A 21,536-nucleotide genomic window follows, 5' to 3' on the forward strand; every position below is an offset into this window, starting at 1 on the left:
AGGTACGTATCCCAGAGACCATCTCATCTTTAGAACAGGCTCCCCGTCCATGTGAAGTTCCTCCCTAACCCAATACAAGTGTAGCTTGGACAGTTGGTTGGAGAATATGAAATTCAACCCTGGCTTTGCACCTGTGTCTCTAATGGACACACACAACCTAAAAATGGTTCATCTCCCAGACCCCTGCTTGTAAATGTTTCATCTCGCAAGCCCCTGCTTACGCTTATCAAGGGTACCAGAGCTTGTCTCAACCTCTTACAGCAGGAAATCTGGACAAAGCTACAAATAAAAGTGGAAGAGAGGCCCAAAAATAGGGACAATTTTTAAATATTGCTTCTACAAACTTAGAAAGTTGATAGAATAACAGGTTTTGTATTATCATGCATTTTCTGAAGGGTATGAAGTCTGAAGTGTAAATGTATGCCATTATTTTCTAACTTCAATCTTTAATGATTTGCCACCAATTCACCAGAAAACCACAATTTTATTAAAAAAACGGACCAAAAATATGAGGCAAAAATCTGGACATTCTTTGAAAATCTGTACAGTTGAGAGGTACATAAGACCTTGTTCCTACCTTCCTACAGGAAGGATGAGTTAACATTGGCTGCTTACTATAGTACCCTCTCATCAGCACACAATCTTTTGTCTACTGGGTCACAGAAAAATGCTTCATTTCTCTACACCAACAAGATGATAACTGAAAACTGATAAAATTAAAACAAATATGTGGCTTAGTTCATTTCATTTCATTTCAGGATAAAATGTTTTAGTGCAATTAATAAACTAATTAAATAATTAAAATAACCTAGTTGATAAGTTATCATAATCTGAACGCAGAAGTGGAAGTCCATTATTGCCTTGTCCACCAGTTTTATATATATAACGGCTATTAAATTCATGGCCTCTTATTATTATGTGACCAAGGCACTGACATCATTAAGTGGAAATCAACTGATTCCCATGCTTACTGTATTATCCTTCACTTAGGGCTAAGATACTCCAGCAGACAAACCTACTTAACATTTTCAGGACACATTCACTTTTCCTACAGGAGATGTTCATTTCAATGAGGTTTCATAGAAGAATAACTAACCAGTTAAGTGCTTTCATCCCAAAATCTGGGACTTCATAGTTACTGAAGAAAAACATAATTCACCATCAGTTAAATAAATTACTGTGGGATAGTACCATAAAATCAGATCAGAGAACAAATAATCCAATTAACATACATTCCAATCACTGTCAATAAAGTCAGAAATGCTTATTGGGTAGCTCCTAATGCACCTTCCACATCAACATTCCTATACTTCGCAATGTTGGCAAACTATGACTATTTGATGATTTTACTGACTGAAGAAAGTATGAAGCTCATTTTCAAAAGTAACTGTGTTTTTTTCTCTGGGGAATACTTTCACCAGATTAGGGGGGCTCCAGCACCCCAAACTTTTGCTAATATAATAATGTAGAAGCAGGAAAATAAGTATGTTTACAAAAGTAAATATAGGTTATATAAGGTTATAGCTATGATTTTTGGATGACATATTTATAATATGGTCTTGTTCTGGGGAGTTTTTTAATGATTTTGTGGACATTAATGTTTTTTTTTTTTGTAATTTCTTCAATTTACACACAAAACAGGTTTTGAAAGCATTGCTTATCTTGATGTTATGGTCAATAAAAAATTTACAAATGGCAAATATGAATCAAGCATATAGAGAAAGCAAATGTTCTCTGACAATTACTTGCACTTTTCAAGTAATCACCCTTTTAACAAAAAAGGAACCTTGTAAAGGGACAAATGATCAAGTTGTCCTAGCTGATATAGGATGATGAGACATTTGTTAAGAAGCTACACATATTAAATAACATGTTCATTGACAGACAGGGGCTTGGGAGATGAACAATTTGCAAGCTAAGGGCTGGGAGATGAACCATTCACAGGTTGCCTGTGTCCATTAGAGATAGGATTCAGCAAATACTTTACAGAAGCAATCCAAGCCCTAGCTAATAACCAAACTAACTCTACTCACCCCACCTCAACAAACATAAATAAACCATCTGAAATAAAAGATAACAGCACCTACTTTAACTTTCACCCAGTATCGACCAAGACCATATAGAAATGTCTCCAAAAACTCAAACCCACCACCCATGCCACTGATATCCTTCCTACTGAATATCTACAACTAGCCGCAGAAGCTATTGCCTACCCTGTTTCGATACTTATTAACAGATCCATCTCAGAATGCACAGTACCCCATTTATGGAAATATCCCACATTATACCACTGCAGAAAGAAGGCAACTCCTTTGAACTCAATAACTATCAGCTTCCAGCTAGCTATACTATCCCCCTTATCAGAAATCCTTGAGAGGGTAATTCATATACAACTGATGAAATATCTGCTAGATAACAAATTACTTTCTATACAGCAACACAGCTTTAGATGCTTCCACAGCACCACCACTGCACTCACATCATTCACTAACACTATAAATCATCACAGAAATAATGGTCTATTCATTTCTGCTACATTCTTAGATTTATCTAAAGCTTTCGACATGGTTAACCACCTAAATCTTTTCCACTCACTCACAACCCTAAACCTCAGTACCTCTTCTATTTCATGGTTCAGGCGCTACCTATCTGGCAGGCAGCAAGCTGTAAAATGGCAAAACCAAATACCCTCTCTGCTGCTTGTTTCCCTATGGGGGCCACCAAGGCTCCATCGTAGGTCCTTTACTCTTCACTTTGTTTACCAATCAACTCCCATCCGCCACAATTAAAGCCTCTCTAGTTCAATACGCAGACGACACCACTGTAATATGTGCAGCCCCCACACTAGATCTCCACCTCTCTCAAACTCAAGAGTCCTTCTCACTAGATGAAGCTTGGTTCACCAACCAACGGCTCATTCTTAACCCAACCAAAACAAAACTGCTCCTCTTCAGCTCTCATAGATCCTTTCCCCTCACCGACAACTTTACTATCACATCCAACAACACCATTATTACCCCATCCACTCTCACCAAACTGCTAGGCGTTCAAATAGATAATCACCTCAAGTCATGTCAAAATAACAATAGCCAAGACATATCTGCTATCTAGACTACTCTTTGCCTCCCCTGTATTTATTAACTTTCGTAAAACTGATCTAAGCAAACTTGAATCCTGCTATAATAAGATAGCTAGATTTGCTTCAGTCTCTTCCTATAGAACACGTTACTGCAAGTCTCTTAACAAGCTTAAATTGTTAGTATTCCCACTATTACTTCAAACAAATAAACTCTCACTAGCACACAAAATATTATATCACTCAGACAAAATCTCAGCTCTTCAACATCTAATTCATCCTCATATCACAACTAAAACCTTGAGATCTAGCACCCTAAATCACCTAAAGGTCACCAAATTTAAAAAATGAGGCAGGTAAATCTGTCTACAGCCACAATATCTCTAAACTCTGGAACTCCCTTCATATCTACTTAACTACTAATAATTCCACCTCTCAATTTAAGAAACTCCTCAAAACTTACTTTATGAATAACAGGCTATGCTCCTGCCTCACCTCTGGATAATACTCCAGACTATAGCAAATCTTACAGTCCCTCATTAATAAATGCCATTTTCTAAGCCTAGCAACAGTCCTATTATGACTATAGCAAATGAAATGTCTTCTTTTCAGCTATGTTAGTAACTCAAAATGCTTTTCAACTTGTCTACTAGCTACAGATATCTGAAAGTGGTTTACCTAGTACTGTCATATTTACTCCGTGTGTTTACAATATGCTATCTTTTAGTCACAATGCTTGTTTGTCTATATTTGAATTATTATTCTAAATCTTAATATGTTCAGAATGTATTTAATTTGGAGCTTTTCTCCCCGGGCCTCCGGTGAAAATGGACCTTTATCCAGTCGGACTCTCCCGGTTAACAAATGTAAAATAAATAAATAAATAAAAATACCCTTTATCACTTTTTAATGATATAACAGGTTCATAGGTCTTTACTAGGCTAATAGACCACAAGGGCATTTTTAAGCCTAGCCATGCATCCTGAATCTCTGACAAGTTCTGATATCCTTGATAAGTGTAAGCTGGGGTGTGGGAGATGAACAATTTACAACCTAAGGCCTGGGAAATGAACCATTCACAGGTTCCCTGTGTCCATTAGAGATGGGTGATGAAATTACTTAGTGGAAGGAAAATGTTACAAAAAAGTGTAGACATGTCAATGAAAATACTGAGCATTTAAAAGCTAGGGTTATGTCTTGTAGTGTAGCTTTTAATGATATAAAACGGGTTATGGGGAGAAACTGGTCCATTGCATTTGGGGTGACAGGTCTCACCAGAGCTCTTGGTGAGACTCCAACATTTGTTTTCAAGAGGGGTAAAGACCTGAAAGACTTGTTGGAGAGCAATAATGATACAATAAGTAGTGACAATGTGGATTTGAAAAAAAGTATGCGTAAGCAATGCAGGTTCATATTAGATATTAATAAGAAGTGGAAGGCTACCCAGAGTTCTTTCATACACAGGGAATTACAGTTGTGGTACCTGTGGGGAGATATATCTGGCAAACTGCATGACTTGTTTATTTTACATACAAAAGACTGAAAGGACAGTGTGTAAAAGAATGCATGAACATTTATACAAGATTAGAAATAAGGATGAATAATGCCTTGTACAAACATGCTAAAGTCTATCAGACTTTTTAAAAAATTATTTTTAGTTCTACAAAAGGTAACCAAATAAGAAAGAAGAGGAATTTGGGAAGACAGATTAGAGACCAAAGAGTTTCAATGGTATCTTTTATTGAATTCTACTCAAGCCATTGGGTTAAATGACCGCTTTTCATAGGTTCATACTAGGCTATCTGCCCTAGGGCATTTATAAGCCTAGCCAGAGTATGTTTGGTTTCGCCACCCATTTTAAATTAATTTTGCTATGCCCTTTTTAGAGGTTAGTATACTGTGCCTCTGTCTAACAGTGACACAGAAGTGATACCCGGGTAAACCTATGATCTCCCATCCACTCATCAAGATACCTCTTGAAGAGAGTCAATGAGGGACTCTGCCTAACCTGGACTGGGATTTTATTCCATAGTGAAGGGAGCCTCTGGGTTATGAATCTGTCCCTCCAGCATGTCCTATTTATTTCAGTGCTGAGGTTCAAGTCTCTCGAGCGTGTAGCTCGATGGGATTTGGATTTTTTGAGGTGCAGCATGTCCCTTAATTCCGGGTTGGACATGGCCTTATACGTCAGGCACAGATCACCTCTGAGCAGTCGGTATGCCACTGAGTAGAGCTGGAGTTTCTTTAACCGGGCAGCATATGGCATCTGTTTGAGCCCTTTGATCCTCTTGGTGAGGTACTTTTGGGGTCTTTCCAGTTGCTGCAGGTGTTTGGTAAGGTACATCCCAAAAGGGGCATTGTACTCGATTATGGGCCTGATGAGGGATGAGTAAAGAGGCACGATGACCTCCCCTAATCTAGATGTGAATCCCTTCATGATTAGGTGGGCTATATAAAATGTTTTTCTAACCACTTTGGCCACGTGGTTGTCAAATGAGAGATTGCTATCAACTTGGGTCCCCAGGTCCCTAATGACTTCTTCTGTACTTAATGGATTACCACCTATGTGGTAATTTGTGGGCACTTTGTTTTTGCCAAAGGGGATGACTATACACTTTTTGGCATTTAGCTTGAGGCCATGGCTCTGGCACCAGTTGTCTGTTTCTATGAGGCCCTTTTGGAGGATGCTTGTGTCGGCTGGAGAGTCGATTATGGCACCCAGTTTGCAGTCATCTGCGAACTTGGTTAGCCACAGTCCTTCCGTGTTGGCCTGTACCTCCGAGAAATATATACCAAACAAGAGAGGTCCCAGGACTGAGCCTTGTGGGATGCCACTTGTAACTGGTTTGGAGTCTGACATGGCTCCAGCAATTCTAACCATGTGGGTTCTGTCCTTGAGCCAGTTTGCAACCCATCTAGTGACATAGGGGTTTATATTTAAGCTGGTGAGCTTATCTATAATGCCCGAGTGGGGTATTGTATCGAAGGCTTTTGCGAGGTCCAGATAGGCTGTGTGGACCACCTTCCCTTCGTCAATGGCCTTGGTGACTGTTTCAAAGAAGTCAACCAGGTTGAAGAGGCAGGATCTGCCCTTAACAAAGCCAAACTGGGTAGGATCCAGTGTCTGTAGGTCCCCAATATCTTTATTTATGAGGTCCATAATGATCCTTTCCATAGCTTTGCAGACCAAGCTAGTCAGGCTTATGGGGCGATAGTTTCCAGGGTCCATTGAGGCACCACCTTTGTGGAGAGGGACCACTGTTGCTGTACGCCACTCTTTGGGTACATATCCTGTAGTAAGGCTGAGATTGAACAGTAGTTTTATGTTTGGGTTTAGCTCTTCTTGGAGTTCATGTAGGACGCAGCCTGGGACACCATCTGGTCCCATTGATGCTGTGTTTTTTGCTTTGGAGAGGGCGGCTCCCACCTGAGCATCTGAGATGTCGGGGGGGCAGCACTCTGCTGGGATAGATATTTGCCCTTTTGGTGGGGAGGGGGAGAGAAGTTTGCGCTGAACCTGTCAGCTAGGATGTTGGCAATGTCTGTGGGATCAGTGTATTTTTTGTCATTTTGGACTAATTCTGAGCATATCTGTGAATTCCCACCCAGGTTCCTAACATAACTAAAGAAAGCCTTGTGATTATCTTTAGTGTCCTGTGCAATTTTTCTCCCGAAGCTGGCCTTTGACGATTTTATGAGTGCCCTTAGTTTTTTGCTAATACTGATCAGAGATGCCTTCCCTTTTTGGGATTTTGCTCTATCATGTAGTAGCTTCCTCCTTCTATTGTATAGTTTGTTTATGGCTGGGGTCCACCAGACAGGTCGTCTGCCTTTGGAGGATTGGGTCTTGGTTTTATTTGGGATTGCATGATCCATGCATTCCTGAAGGTGTTCATAGAATGCATTTATAAAGGATTCTGCGGTCTGGGCGTATTTTCCACAGGCCCGGGGGCTTTGAAGGATTCCACCTCGGTTTTGAGGAGTGTGAAATTTGCTTTAGAGAAGTTTTTCACTGTGGTTTTCTGGGCAGCGGGTGGGGTCGGGATGTGAATATCCAGTGAGATCAGTTTATGGTCTGATCTTACCAGTGAGGGATACACTTCTGGTCTGGAGCATAGAGTCCCCATGTTGGTGATGATCAGGTCCAGTATGTTTTCCCCTCTTGTGGGAGTGGTAACAAGTTGTTCCATAGCATTTGAGTTTATGAATTCTAGGAACCTTTGGGCAAGGGTGTTGGAGCTAGAGTAATGCTCCCAATCTATGTTTGGGTAGTTGAAGTCACCCAATATAATGGTGTTCGGAGAGACCTTCATATTTTCCAGTGTTCTCAGGAAGGCCGAGTGGGGTTCCTGCATTTGGGAGGGTGGTCTGTAGCAGGCTATAAACTGGAAGGCAGTTTTACCCACTGTTAGTTGCACATGGATAGTCTCTGATGCTTCGTGCTTTGCCACCAACCTGGAGGTGTGGGTATCTTTGATGAATATCGATACTCCCCCTCCTTTTGTGGTTCGGTCCAAGTTTTGGGGCCGAAAAGCATGGTATGAGGTATAACCTGGTAGTGCTGGGGTGCTCTCGGGAGTCTTGAACCAGGTTTCTGTTACTGCACAGATATCGATGTTCTCCATGCTAAGGAGAGTTTTGAGTGCGTGCATCTTGAGGTTTAGACTTCTAGCGTTGAGTAGCATTACTCTTAGTTTCTTATCCCTTGTGATACCTATGGAGGTGGGTTTGTCTTTTGAGCCTTGCCTAAAAAAGGCACTATGGGGGTAGCAAGAGCCTTTGCCAATATCCGAAAGCCCAGGGGTGACAGGTGCAAGCCATCCGTAGCAAAGCATCGTGGCTTGTCGTGCATATCATCCCACGCTGACAGGCATTGGATCCCCTTTGAATGACACCAATACTTAAGCCAATTGTTGAAATTGATCATCTTGTTTTCATATTGTGGCATCATTCTTGGTGAGGGTAAGATGCTACTCAAGGTCAGGGTCATACCAGCCTGGGCTACATGCTCAGAGAACTCCTCTATGTCTCTTTTCATGTAGTCCAGGGAGGTACGTCTCAGGTCATTCACACCAGCATGGACAATGACTGAGTCATATTTGTACTTGCCTTGGAGTGACCTGAGTGCTTGTGTTATGTGGCGGATCCTAGCGCCAGACAGGCTGCTCACCGTGACCTTCTCCTTGTTCAGCCTGGTGAGCGGGACGTCAGTGTGCCTGACAATAGAGTCACCTATTACAAGTGTATCAGGTGTGTTGTTTAGCCTTAAGGGCTGTGACTGTTCGGCACACTGGCTTTGTGAGATATGTGTTGCATGTGTTTTGTTTTGGGGTAGTGGTTGCTTGGGTGTCTGCTTTGGAGGTCTCTGCTGCTTAGGCAGATCTTTATTTAGAGCCTCCGAGTATGTTTTGTGTGATTATGTGTTTGGTTTGCTGTCGTGGTAGGTCTATGTGAGACTGGAATTGTAGTGAGTGTGGTTTCCTTCTCCTCCTGACTGGTTATGCCAGTACTGAGTTGAGAGAGCTTAGCCTCCAGTTTGGCTATATGGTTAAACTGTGTTTTAAGATTAAAACCATTTAAATTAAAATAATTTATGTAACTTAAAACAAAACATTTAATGGCTTCTTAATAGTATTTCAATATATTTATTTTGTATAAAATGACTTTACAAACTGGTATATGATATTGTGCACTTTTGGTTTAGATGTGCTTTGTATGTATGCTTTTTAACATTGGTTTTAGAAGGATTACATTCTGTTTTTTTCAGAATGGCCCTTAGTCATCATATGACAGGTTGTGATGTTATAAAACAGGAAGTCACAATTTCTATTATAATGTTTTGAATGGTTAACAATGAAAGCTCTTAACCTCCATTAAATCTATTGTTTTTTTTGTCAAGTGTTGGCTTGTTTCAGTGACACTTTTTGAGTTTTTTGTTTGTTTTATCATTGGGATCACAGTTCTTACATAAGAATGGGTCAGCTGCTCACAACACCAATCAATATATGAGCCACAAACACAAACAAGAGTGAACAACTAAATAACAAACAAAACAAACCCTAGGTCAGCTACAGAACTGGAAAAAACATATACCCAAAGAATCTAATAATCTTTTACAGCGGGGGGTAACCAACTCACTTCCCCCACCCTGCTGCTAAACCCACTCATAGACCACATAACAGTGGAGAAAGAACATATTCCCAGTCCCCGCTGCACTGTGATCCTATACCAGTCAAACATCCTACATGACACATACATTCTCTCACACACACTTCTAGCAAATCACACCTCCACAAAAACAACACCTACACCTTAATAAAGCGCATGCTAAACAAAAGCACAATATGTAATGTAGCAGCATCCCTTATGTTTCACTAGCATTATACTTTATTAAGCAACTTTGTACTACAGAAAAAATTAAAGCTTTATTTACTTTGTATATGCCAGTGGGGATAGGAAATGCAGGGTGTTGACATATGACCTTATGGGTATTTGTGAAGTTGTTTTATTGTGTGGGGATGACTGTTCAATGCATAATCAATGAAACTGTTTATTAATAGCATACAGTTATGGGGTATGTAATGCATGTTGTAGAACTCTGTATTTCTAATGATGTTTTCTAGTCACTCTATTTGCCTGTGGTTTGTACAATGGGTAAATGGGGAAACATTGCAAGGTATTCTTTCACATATGGGTATAGTGTCTCTGCTCTACCTGTATGATCCTCAATAGTTCTGATAGGAAAATGGCCTCCAAATTAATATGCTATTCAGGCAGCACTGCCAGGCCTCCATTGTGAGGGGTGTTCTGGGTGCATGGAACATCCTAAGAATCTCATACACACATTCCATGATGACAAGAGAAACAATGAAAGCAGGCACATGGTCATGAAGAATCTGTACCACACTTTCTGGGTATCTAACATTAATATATATATATATATATATATATATATATATATATCTATACACATATACATATATATATATATATATATATATATATATATATATATATATATATATATACACACATACACACATATATATATATATATATATATTTTTTTTTTTTTTTTACACTTCAGAAGGCCATGAGCCATTGACCCTTTAGATGAATAAATGTGCTTGTTATGTTCTTAGAAGGTAGGCATACCAGGGCAGCCAACAGCTCCACAAGTAGCTGGAATGTGGTACTGTAGCCATATTTCTTTAAAAGTCCCCGGAATCGAAAATGTCTTTGAATAAGTTGGCTAAAGGAAAAAGTCGCCTTTGTTCTTCATTTCAGGAAAATGTTGCTCCCTGTTTTTATTGCTGCTGTCTTGAAATCTATGTGGATGTACTTCAGCAGCAGGACCAGTGTATCACGTACTAAACCAATCAGGTTATTCAGCAACTTCTTATAGGTTGTGTTTGACATGTGCGTCATTAGGGTATAACAAAGGGGTAGCATATGTTTGATTCTGGCCATGGAGACTTCCCATGCATTGCATACACATGCCTGTAAAAAGAGGCTTCAGATTGGGAAGATCTTGCCCTTGTGTCAATATTCAAATTTCTGGCTTTCATATTTTGTTTTTTTGTCAGCAGGACCAAGTGACCACTAACCCCCCCAAAACAATGCACTTTCTAATAAACAACACATAAGTATAAATACTACGTTAGTGTTACTGTTAACATGCATTTGAGGATGTCCAGATATCAGTAAATACAAATGTAGATAATTAAAAAAAAACATATAGGGAAAAAAACAAAGTGTGAATAAATAATTTATATCATAAACTCCTATGCACTCCTTATGTGCTACCTGATGGAAAATTTTAAAATGGCATATGTGATGTCCCCACATTGGGCCAGTAATCAAGGAGCCTGAATCCTCACCACTGACACTGGAAAGAGACATTCACTTGGAATACAAACGGATACATTCTGTATTTCCAGATGCAGACCTGTCTATATCAAGCACGATTTCCCTTAAGAGCACACAGGGAACACACTCAGCCTGGGGTCTGGGTTGCTATCTCTGTCTCTCCCCAGGTTCCCAATAAGGCTCCCCACTGGCACAGCTGTTGAGTTAAGTCCTCAGCCAAGTGTCCAACCCAAGTCCTCCAGCACCCTCTCTGTGCAACCATTGCTTCGTGTCCCTCATTCAAGCAGCTGACACACATACTCTTTGAGATTCACTTTGCGCACACACACACACACACACACACACACACACACACACACACACACACACACACACACACACACACACACACACAGACACACACACCCCTGGGAAAGCCTGGCACAGGTTTACTAGCTATCCTCCTTCTGCCACCAGAAACTCCCAAGCTGGCTACTCTAAGGCTGTTAGAAGGGTACCCAGTTATACTGAAATTAATACGAATGGTAGTTTGACCAATGCAGTAAGGCTTTCAGGAGTGGCCATATTGTCACTAAACAGATATGAATACTCACAAAGGTTAAACTATTCTCTAAAGAACCAGCCACAATGAAAAGTTTAAATATATTTAATAATAAATAATAAAAGAACATGACAATACTAATTATCTATTTACAATAAGCACCAGAGTTTCAGACACAGGAAATATTAAAAATAACACAGGTGGAGGGATTCACACAGTTACAGAAAAACAATACTTAACTAATCTCACTATGTTTTCCTGACTGATCTAAAGAATTATTATTCTATGGTCACTTACTAGAGCAAGGCAATATGAAGTAGGTAAGTGAACCTTCTATATCACGTTTCCCAAAGTGGTCTGAGACTTCTGTCTCACCTAATATTGAAATATTGTTTCTGCAAAGAATGATATCACATACATCTGGTCATCTGATTTCTGGTTCCCATGTGCCCCCCCCCCAATTGCTTGAAACTGCTAGGATTTAGTACCCACATGTCAGTAATACACACACAAGAGCATTGCTCAGATCTGGTGCACCTTCTGGAAGTAATAAAACAATTACAAACATCTACTCTTCCTACAGAGACTAACAAACCATGCTTCTTACAGACACTGCATCTCTGGCTTCATTCAAAACTGTGAGATAATATCCTTATGGCCTAGGCCCAGTAATTTAATTTTTGTACTATTCCTCAAAGTCAGGTGGATTGAGATTAATCTCTTCTTTTCCATTATTCTCTGTTACAATATATACATTTAAACAGCTACAATAATGCATGTACATTTCTTTTCTGCCCAGCAAGGCACACTGTTGATACATTTTTAGCACAAGCAGCTTTACAAATATATTTTTCAACACAAGCATCTATACAAATAAATTTAATATACAAATGACATAAAATTCTTTACAGAATTCCAGCTAGCTGTGCTGGTATATGTTACACATCCACTGCTCTACTTCTCCTGGCCTAGCTGGCAATACCTCACATTGTCACATCATGTCATTATTAAGTATATATTTTATCAATTCTCTGAACCCTTTGAGTCTTATGACTGTTTACACCTTGCCAATACCCCCATCAGGACACACCTTCTTTTTCCACAAGGTCCAAATCAGTCAATCTCATAGTAAATTTGTGAACATCCATCCAGTCATCTGTGTTACGTTTAAAGGCAAATGGTGAGTCATACAGCTTGACATGCAGATGAAGTGTATTCCAGAGATTTGGGAGGCTTTGGGTTATAAATGTTTCCCTCCACCATGTTTTAATTATTTCTTGGTAAAGATTACGGTCCTTGTTTCTACTATTGTTGCAGCCATTGCATTTGTATGCAGGGATATAAGAAGTCCAGGACAACTGGGTGCCTAATGACATGGAACACAAGGCTAAGATCTCTCCTCAAAATCTGTAAGATACTAATCAAACGGAAAGAGCCTCCAGCCTCTCCTGATAACTCATAGAATCTAGGCTTGTGAGCCTTTTGTTTAGGAATGTTTACAGTCTTTTTAATGATTTGAGATATTTAGTGAGAAGAATCCAAAAGGGGCCACTGTACTCAGTAATTGGTTTGATCAATGCTGAGTATACGGGAATGATTACATCTTTATGTTTTGAAGATATTCCTTTGGCAATTAGCTGTGCTAAATAAATGGAGTTCCTGAAAACATTGTCAAATGACGGTTAAAAGAGAGGGAATTATCAACCCAAGTTCCTAGGTCCTTGACTACATTTTGCTTTTATTGTGCTTTGTTGTCTTAGTAGTATGATATGGGGAGGGGTTGTCTATCAAGGGGATAATTTGTAGGATACATAAAATATTGCATGACAAATATAAGACTCAGTCAGAGGAGGTTAGAAAAAATTGAGAAGAGAGTCTGGAAAAGCAATTTACACGGGAGCAATGGAAGAACATATGTATAGCTTCCAAGTTTGCAACAAAGTCCAGAAATTTTACGATTTTTGCTTGGAAGTGTTTGGATAGATATTTTTATACGCCGAGCAGACTTCAAAGAATTTTTCCTCAGGTAGATAGCAAATGCAGGGGGCATAATGGGGAAGAAAGAGGTAACTGAAAACATTTTTTTTTTGGGAGAGCAATGAGCTAGCAGATTTAAATGTTTCCCCTACAGAATACTCGGTCAAAAAATATTGGGGAATCATATGGCTGCAAGTAAGGAAATTATTCTTTTGAGATGGGACACAAGATATGAATTGGTCAGGCACAGTAGGACCTTATTAAGTTTAACTGTATTGGCTACCAAAAAAAAGCAATTACTAGAAAATGGGAATTAAAATCTAAAGCAACTGTATTTGAAGTACTGAATATTGTAGGAGATAAAGCTGGAAATCAGAACTTTAGAAAAAAGTAGCAAATGACATAAAAATAAATGGAATTTGTGGAACAATATATGCAGGAGGGGGAGGAGTGAGGTTTAAGAAAGTAAGCAAATGATGTAATATTGGACTAAATGAGAGTTGTTGTAAAGAAAGAAACATATGAAATGTGCAGTGTGTGTAAATGAAGAAAATGATAATATAGTTTTTCTTTTCTATTAATGTATGCCTTAAGTGATAATATAATAAAGTTGTTAAAAAATGACAACACTACACTTTTAAACCCATTCTACTACACCAACATTTACTAGGGAGACTTCATGCTGGAAGGTTTGGGTAACTTAAAAATAATCCCCAGTTTGTAATTGTCTGCTGGTCTTGGCTCTCTGCTTGAGATATGAGAAGTAAAGGTCAAAATGGAGACTTCTTAGAACCAAGCCCTGGGGGACACTACTTGTCACTTGCATTTACTCAACAGCTTAGATTGACATCCATAGGGAACATTTCTGTTTTAAGGCACGCATGCATTCTTAAGACCACAACAGACATACATGAACTAAATGAAGCACCTACTGCATCTTTTAATTTTAATGCATCTATTCTGGGGGGGGGGGGACAGGATCACCTGTCTCACATATGAACCATTCCTCATGTAAATGAAACGCAGCTTTTACCATATAACTTATTTGTAAAGGAAATATCCTTGTGCACACTAACTAAAAGAGGAGCAGTATTTCACGTTCAGTATATAAGCTATAAATATAGAAATACAGACAACAGACAAAATAGAAAGTGTGTGCGTGTGTGTGTGTGTGTGTGTGTGTGTGTGTGTGTGTGTGTGTGTGTGTGCGTGTGTGTGTGTGTGCGCGCAAAATGAAAATCTGCACATGTTTTACAGTGTGACAGTTTCCAAACTTCTGCAATATTTCGTTTATGCACAAGACGAATGCATGCCTTTCTTTTCAGGTGGGGAATACAACATATGCCCACAGGATATCTGTATCGAGCTGCATGTCATCGGAACAATGATGTAAACAATGAGCTGCTTAAAAGATTATACATACTGAATCATAACCTAAATAACACGTATTCTTGAATGATCATTTATAACTCACTGAAAATGTAATAAGATTTGCCAAACACTTCCTGGACAGGCCTTTTAATATGACAGCTGCAAAATGTAGATCTCATATTTGCATTACCTGTTCAAATTTAGTTTCAAAATCACTTTCACAAATCACCTCTTATTTTCACAAGCAAAGGTTTAAAAGTGCTGAAACAGTTCCTTTACTTCATTCATTAAAAAGCAAAAAAAAAAAATAAACAACTTGAATGAGGAATACATATTAAAATTTGAAGCTCTCTGACAATGAAATCATTCCTTCCCGCCAACCCGTGTCTCGTTCTGAAAATGTTTGATGCTTCTTTATATTTCCTCATAATCTGCTTTTTTTATCTCCAAAGAGACTGAGAGAGAGAGAGAGAGAGAGAAGCAGAGTCCAAAAACAGTTACAGAGAAAGAAACTGATAAAAAAAAAAAAAAAGATACATAGGAGATTACAAATGTGTTTTATGCATTTAAAAAGACTACTGCTTCACAATTGTCAGACTCTGACCCACTGCATAGTATTAAGGGCACAGCCCACTATCTTGCTGTTGCATTAACACAGTTTCTGACAATGTTAATACCTGTAAAGTGCAGTTCCAGATATGTGTGAGTATGGAGTAATAATTAAAACCAGAAAAAAAGTGTGTGAATGTAAAAACAGCCCTTCTAGCCAGGAATATTGTGCTTGTTATTAGCTAGGAATACTGTGCTTGTTATTGGCCAGGAATACTCTGTTTGTTATTAGCCAGGAATATTGTGCTTGTAATTATCCAGGAATATCGTGCTTGTTATTAGTCAGGAATACTGTGCTTGTTATTAGCCAGGAATATTGTGATTGTTAATAGCCAGGAATGTTGTGCTTGTTATTATCCAGGAATATTGTGCTTGTTATTAGCCCAGGAATAGTATAGCAATAACCCACACCTGGGTGTGGGTAATGCTGGATTTACCCACGATTGGTGTGGTTTGGTCACGAGGGCGAAGCCCGAGTGGCCAAACAAAGACAACCGTGGGTAAATCCAGCATTACCCACACCCAGAAGTGGGTTATTGTGCTTGTTATTAGCCAGGAATATTGTGCTTGCTATTAGCCAAGCATATTGTGCTTGTTAATAGCCAGGAATACTGTGCTTGTAATTAGTCAGGAATATTGTGCTTGTTATTAGACAGGAATATTGTGCTTGTTATTAGCCAGGAATATTGTGCTTTTTATTATCCCAGGAACATTGTGCTTGTTATTAGCCAGGAATATTGTGCTTGTTAATAGCCAGGAATACTGTGCTTGTTATTAGCCAAGAATACTGTGCTTGTTATTAGCCAGGAATATTGTGCTTGTTAATATCCAGGAATATTGTGCTTGTTAGTAGCCAGGAATATTGTGCTTGTTAATATCCAGGAATACTGTGCTTGTTATTAGCAAGGAATATTGTGCTTGTTATTAGCCAGGAATGTTGTGCTTGTTAATATCCAGGATTATTGTGCTTGTTAATATCCAGGATTATTGTGCTTGTTATTAGCCAGGAATATTGTGCTTGTTATTAGCCAGGAATATTGTACTTGTTATTAACCAGGAATATTGTGCTTGTTATTAGCCAGGATTATTGTACTTGTTATTAGCCAGGAATATTGTGCTTGTTATTAGCCAGGAATATTGTGCTTGTTATTAGCCAGGAATATTGTACTTGTTATTAGCCAGGAATATTGTACTTGTTATTAGCCAGGAATATTGTGCTTGTTATTAGCCAGGAATATTGTGCTCGTTATTAGCCAGGAATATTGTGCTTGTTATTAGCCAGGAATATTGTGCTTGTTATTAGCCAGGAATATTGTGCTTGTTATTAGCCAGGAATATTGTGCTTGTTATTAGCCAGGAATATTGTACTTGTTATTCTTTTGGAACTGCATTATAAGACTAGTACAGATATCAGCAATGGATGCTAATGCTTAAATGGGCTACATATCAAGGGTACAGACAATGAGGTTGATTGCATGATATTGCCAGTGATAAACAGTTACAATTATATTATGTAGGGTTTACATGAGTAACAGACAACTGCTTGATTTTAAATGTTCCAGTTAACAAATCTACAAACTGAATGGTTGATAGATTTTGATTGCTTGATTAACACATTGATCGATTGACTATCATCCAGTCATTCATTTATTCATTCTTTAATGCAAACTTTATCCAACTCAGGATCATAGGGAAGCCAGATACTATTGTGACTCCCACTGGATGTAGACCAAAGAAACAAATTTGCCTCCCCTCCACATACCCACATACACTGGGCATGCACAACTACAAGCAATTTGCCAGCTTACCTATGGTTTATATCATGGATGTGGGAGGAACCTGCAGCACCTTGAAAAATTAATAATACAGAAGACACAGGGAGGATCATGCAGACACCACACAGAAACTGGTAAGCTAGGGTAGCTTGCTAACCTTGTTGCACTGTACAGCATGAGTGTAAGATAACATCTGTATAACTATAAAGAAATAAATAAAAACAAACATATACATGCATAGTCTAAATATAAAATTACACAATTAATGCAATCCGTCTAGTACCCTAAGACACAAAAAATCATTTTTACAAAGGTTTTTCTGCATTTTTTATTTGTACCATTTTGCACCAGTACGTGTCCTACCTACCTGCATAGGTCGCCTGTACTTTCGACAAGCTGTGAGATGAGCGATCACACTTGCATGGCTTTCTTTGCTGACATTAATCCCATTCACTTTAATAATGCACTGTCCAGGGTGGAGACCTGCGGAAGCAGCCACAGTTCCTGGAAAAGGAAGGACAATGTCATCTACTTCAGTCACTTACTCAAAGGGCAATTAACTAAACAAACCAGATGTTCTAGTCATGCGTTAGTATCCGTGCAGTAAAAATCAACTGATGAATAAGAGTCAACCTGCAGCTGAGGTACAGGCAAAGAAAGCAAGTGCGTGATTGTCAAAGTAAGTATGACACTACTGAACCTTGTATTTGGTACAACCAAAGAATTCATCACAACTTTTAAAACTGATCACCAGAATTAAAGGATTTAAGTTTAAGTGTCAGACTTTTTCAGATAGTAATTATACATTAGCTGATACCTTACCTGGTGTTATCAAAGTTCATTCTGTGCAGTCATTCCTTACATTCATGGGAATTTTAGTAACACAGTAGTAGTATACTACTACTAGTACTGCTATTACTACTAATAGTACTACTGGTACTATTACTAGTGCTGCTGCTACTCCTCCTTCTCCTAGTACTACTACTTATAGTACTACTACTGCTACCACTGCTACTATTATACTAATAGTACTACTGCTACTACTACTACCACTGCTACTACTGCTGCTATTGATGCTACCTAGTACTACTACTACTAATTGTACTGCTGTTACTACTAGTACTAATAGTACTACAGCTGCTTCTACTGCTACTAATACTGCTGCTGTTTCTACTACTACTACTACTACTCATACCACTACTACTGCCACTACTACAACTATTACTACTATTACCCCGGCTATCACTTCTGTGTCACTGTTAGACAGAGGCACAGTATACTAACCTCAAAAAACGCATAGCAAAATTAATTTAAAATGGGTGGCGAAAGCCAAACACACTCTGGCTAGGCTTATAAATGCCCTAGGGCAGATAGCCTAGTATGAACCTATGAACCTATAATAATAATAATAGTTAAAAAATAGAACAGGCAGGACAGATAGGCGTGAGTACCTTGCAGCTAAAGGCACATACAAACACAAACCACCTTAGTGATCTCTTTGGAGGCAGTGTACACATGGGGTTGCTGTCTACCAGGCAGCTATGGTTTTGGCTGAGTTGCATGCAGAAGTGTGGATGGTATGTTGAGAACCCACTGCACAACACCTTCTTAGGTTGCGTATGTGTACATGGGGACAAGAACAGGTCATAATCCGAATAACTCCTTCAGAGTTGCTGTGATGCTGGCCCCCAGGAAGTTTTGATCTCTTCACTTGCTCAGAAAATGAGTCAAAATCAGTCCCAGGGGTGGCAAGGAGGGTTTAGTAAACATGTTGGATGAAGACAGGCCCATGGAGCAGCTGGTGGTCAGCTGCAAGGAGTAAAAAAATAATAATAAAAATGATATGGAGTGCCCTCTGCCTTGCCTTCAAGGCATGTCGATGAACACATCTGTACTGGTCATAGTTTAGGGAATAAGCTGAATTAACTCACAGGGCAAGACAAGTAAACTCAGAGGTACTAAGGAGCTTGATGGGGTATCTGTGACTCTGATCAGTGTTTTCTTGGGGTAGATTTGCACTGCTTGCCAGAAAAAGTCTAAAAAGCTTGATGTGCAATGTATGATCTTCAGACTATGATACAGGACATCGTTGGTACCTTATGGATGAATAAGTACACTGCATGTGGTTCCATACAGACAGGACTATAGTAAAATCCACAGACTTACATTTCAGCAGAAGAACATTTCCGAGAAAACTCACAAATTAAAACATAAAATATAAAGCCTTGAGTGATCTGGGATATAAACTCTCCACACCAGGACTGCAGAGGGCTCTGACACCTCCTTGCCTCCTCTCACTTAATAAAACTTACTCAGGGGTCACACAACCTCAGGGCAGGATATCAGTTTAACATAAATGTTTTTTCTTTAAAGCATAACTAACTGAAGTGATAGATAATGGTTGAGAGACCTCCAAAGCCAGCTCCAACATATTTTTGAACTCATAACATATGCAACCTTTGAGAAGCTAGGGCTATACTTATGCCGCATGTCTCCACAAGCTAACAGCTATTTGGTAAAAACAGAAGTCTCTTGTTTGTATAACATACTTGAACGGCTTCAAAAAAGGTGAATTCATAGTAGGCCCTTGGGGAACAGTGAAGGCATTCTCTTACTTCACTGTTGGACAATAATACATCTCAGTTGTCTCCTAGACAATGATATATCCCAATTCATCTTAAATGTTGCTGTCACCATCCTATGTTTTGCCATTCTTCTTCTTTACAAAATGAAATAAATGAAAATATAAAAATAAATACCTTTATAAAATGTTCTTATATTACCGCTCTTGCTATAACTATGCAGTACCACTATATCTTCATCCCTTTGCTTACTACCTCTGTTTAGTTTATTATTCAGTTCCCTCGATAACTATCACTTTTCTAAAATATTTCCTTTGTGTCATCCAACATCCTATACTGCAGTTTTATTTCATTACCTTTCTGAATGATAAAAAACACAAAACAACAGTTCACAGCAGCACATATTTAATAAATAAATTAAATAGATTCTTTAGTGTGTAAAAAATGCTTTGTCAAGTGTTTAAAAACTTGCACAGTAACCCTTAAATAAATGTATCATGGCACATGATCAGTTATGTAAACCCCTCAACTGCAGAAATGGTTTTAAAGAGCAAGTTTCAATTCAAACCTGCTGAATGTTTCACATTTAGCCTAGTTATGCATTTGTATTCCTTACATTGTGTTTTACAGATAATATCCCCTTTGTTTATAGCATTAATAATCACATGTGGAACAGACCAGAAGAACGACATGAGGAACAATACGTCCTTTACGATAAACTTCAAAACTTGGACATTTGTATTACTGTTTCTTCCTCTTCTTACCTCACAGTTCTTCTAAAAACTGTCTATACTTTACCCACAACACCGGGCTTAATACACTACATCATAACCTTCATGACCCAAAAATAAATGTAAAGATGCCAGATAAACAATAGGATGCAATAAACCTGGACCTCCCTTTTCTTTTATTTCTTACTAATACAACTCTTCCTTTAACAAGGTTCAGTTCAGAGCCCAAAACCACAGCAAAAATTAAATCTAATTGCCCACTTTCTGCTGCTTGGGGAAACATAAAAATACCCTCCAAATAATCCAACTTGCCCAAAACAAACCTTTTATGCACAGCAGTCAGGAAAAAAGGTCTTAAACATGCCACAATACTGCTAAGCTCCTCTGGGATTACAAAGCTCTGAGCTTCTACCACATTTTGTCCACCAAAGCAACCCCCCTAAGACTGTCCACTCAGACATACTAAAATAAATATGTCATATGTTAACTATATCACCAGATCTTTTATTCTTGTCCACTACCAAAATCAAACTCACCTTATGTATGCCATCTACAAAGATCATAACATGGTCTACATCAGTCCCCATTTCTGACCTTTACAGCTAAATCATTGCCATAACTGTAAAAAAGAGGAAATACACCCATACCATAAGCAACATCATTGTTACTCCATACCTCAAAACTAAGCTGACTAAGAACAAAAACACATGTTACTAACTGGGCAACCTTGCCTGACATCATTATCACTCAATCATCCACTCAATTGGGAGCTATATCCATGCATTTTCATAATCACCCTTAAAAACAAACAACGATCAACAATATCACATGTATTCTTAATATAACATACAGTTTTAAACATGGCATCTAATATCCTTCACATCCTCTATCAGCAAGATTAACGTAACTTTACATTTTCCATTTTTCAAGCTATACACTCTGCTATGCATAACTTCCCACAGCACTCCATCTAACCTTTGCTATGAAAAGTTCATTAGAATTTTA

General features: G+C 38.6%; 1 protein-coding gene across 1 annotated transcript in view; it reads right to left on the reverse strand.

The window, feature by feature from the left end:
* PREX2 (phosphatidylinositol-3,4,5-trisphosphate dependent Rac exchange factor 2) overlaps positions 1-21,536 on the reverse strand; it is a 1,787,099-nt gene that overhangs the window by 800,370 nt on the left and 965,193 nt on the right. The window contains exon 21 of the mRNA XM_044066265.1: positions 17,586-17,722. Coding sequence (XP_043922200.1) covers positions 17,586-17,722 — 137 coding nt within the window. The remainder of the gene's footprint in view (positions 1-17,585; positions 17,723-21,536) is intronic.

Source organism: Protopterus annectens, chromosome 3.part1, assembly GCF_019279795.1.
Source record: "Protopterus annectens isolate FY-2018-M chromosome 3.part1, PAN1.0, whole genome shotgun sequence".
Taxonomy (NCBI): Eukaryota; Metazoa; Chordata; order Ceratodontiformes; family Protopteridae; genus Protopterus; species Protopterus annectens.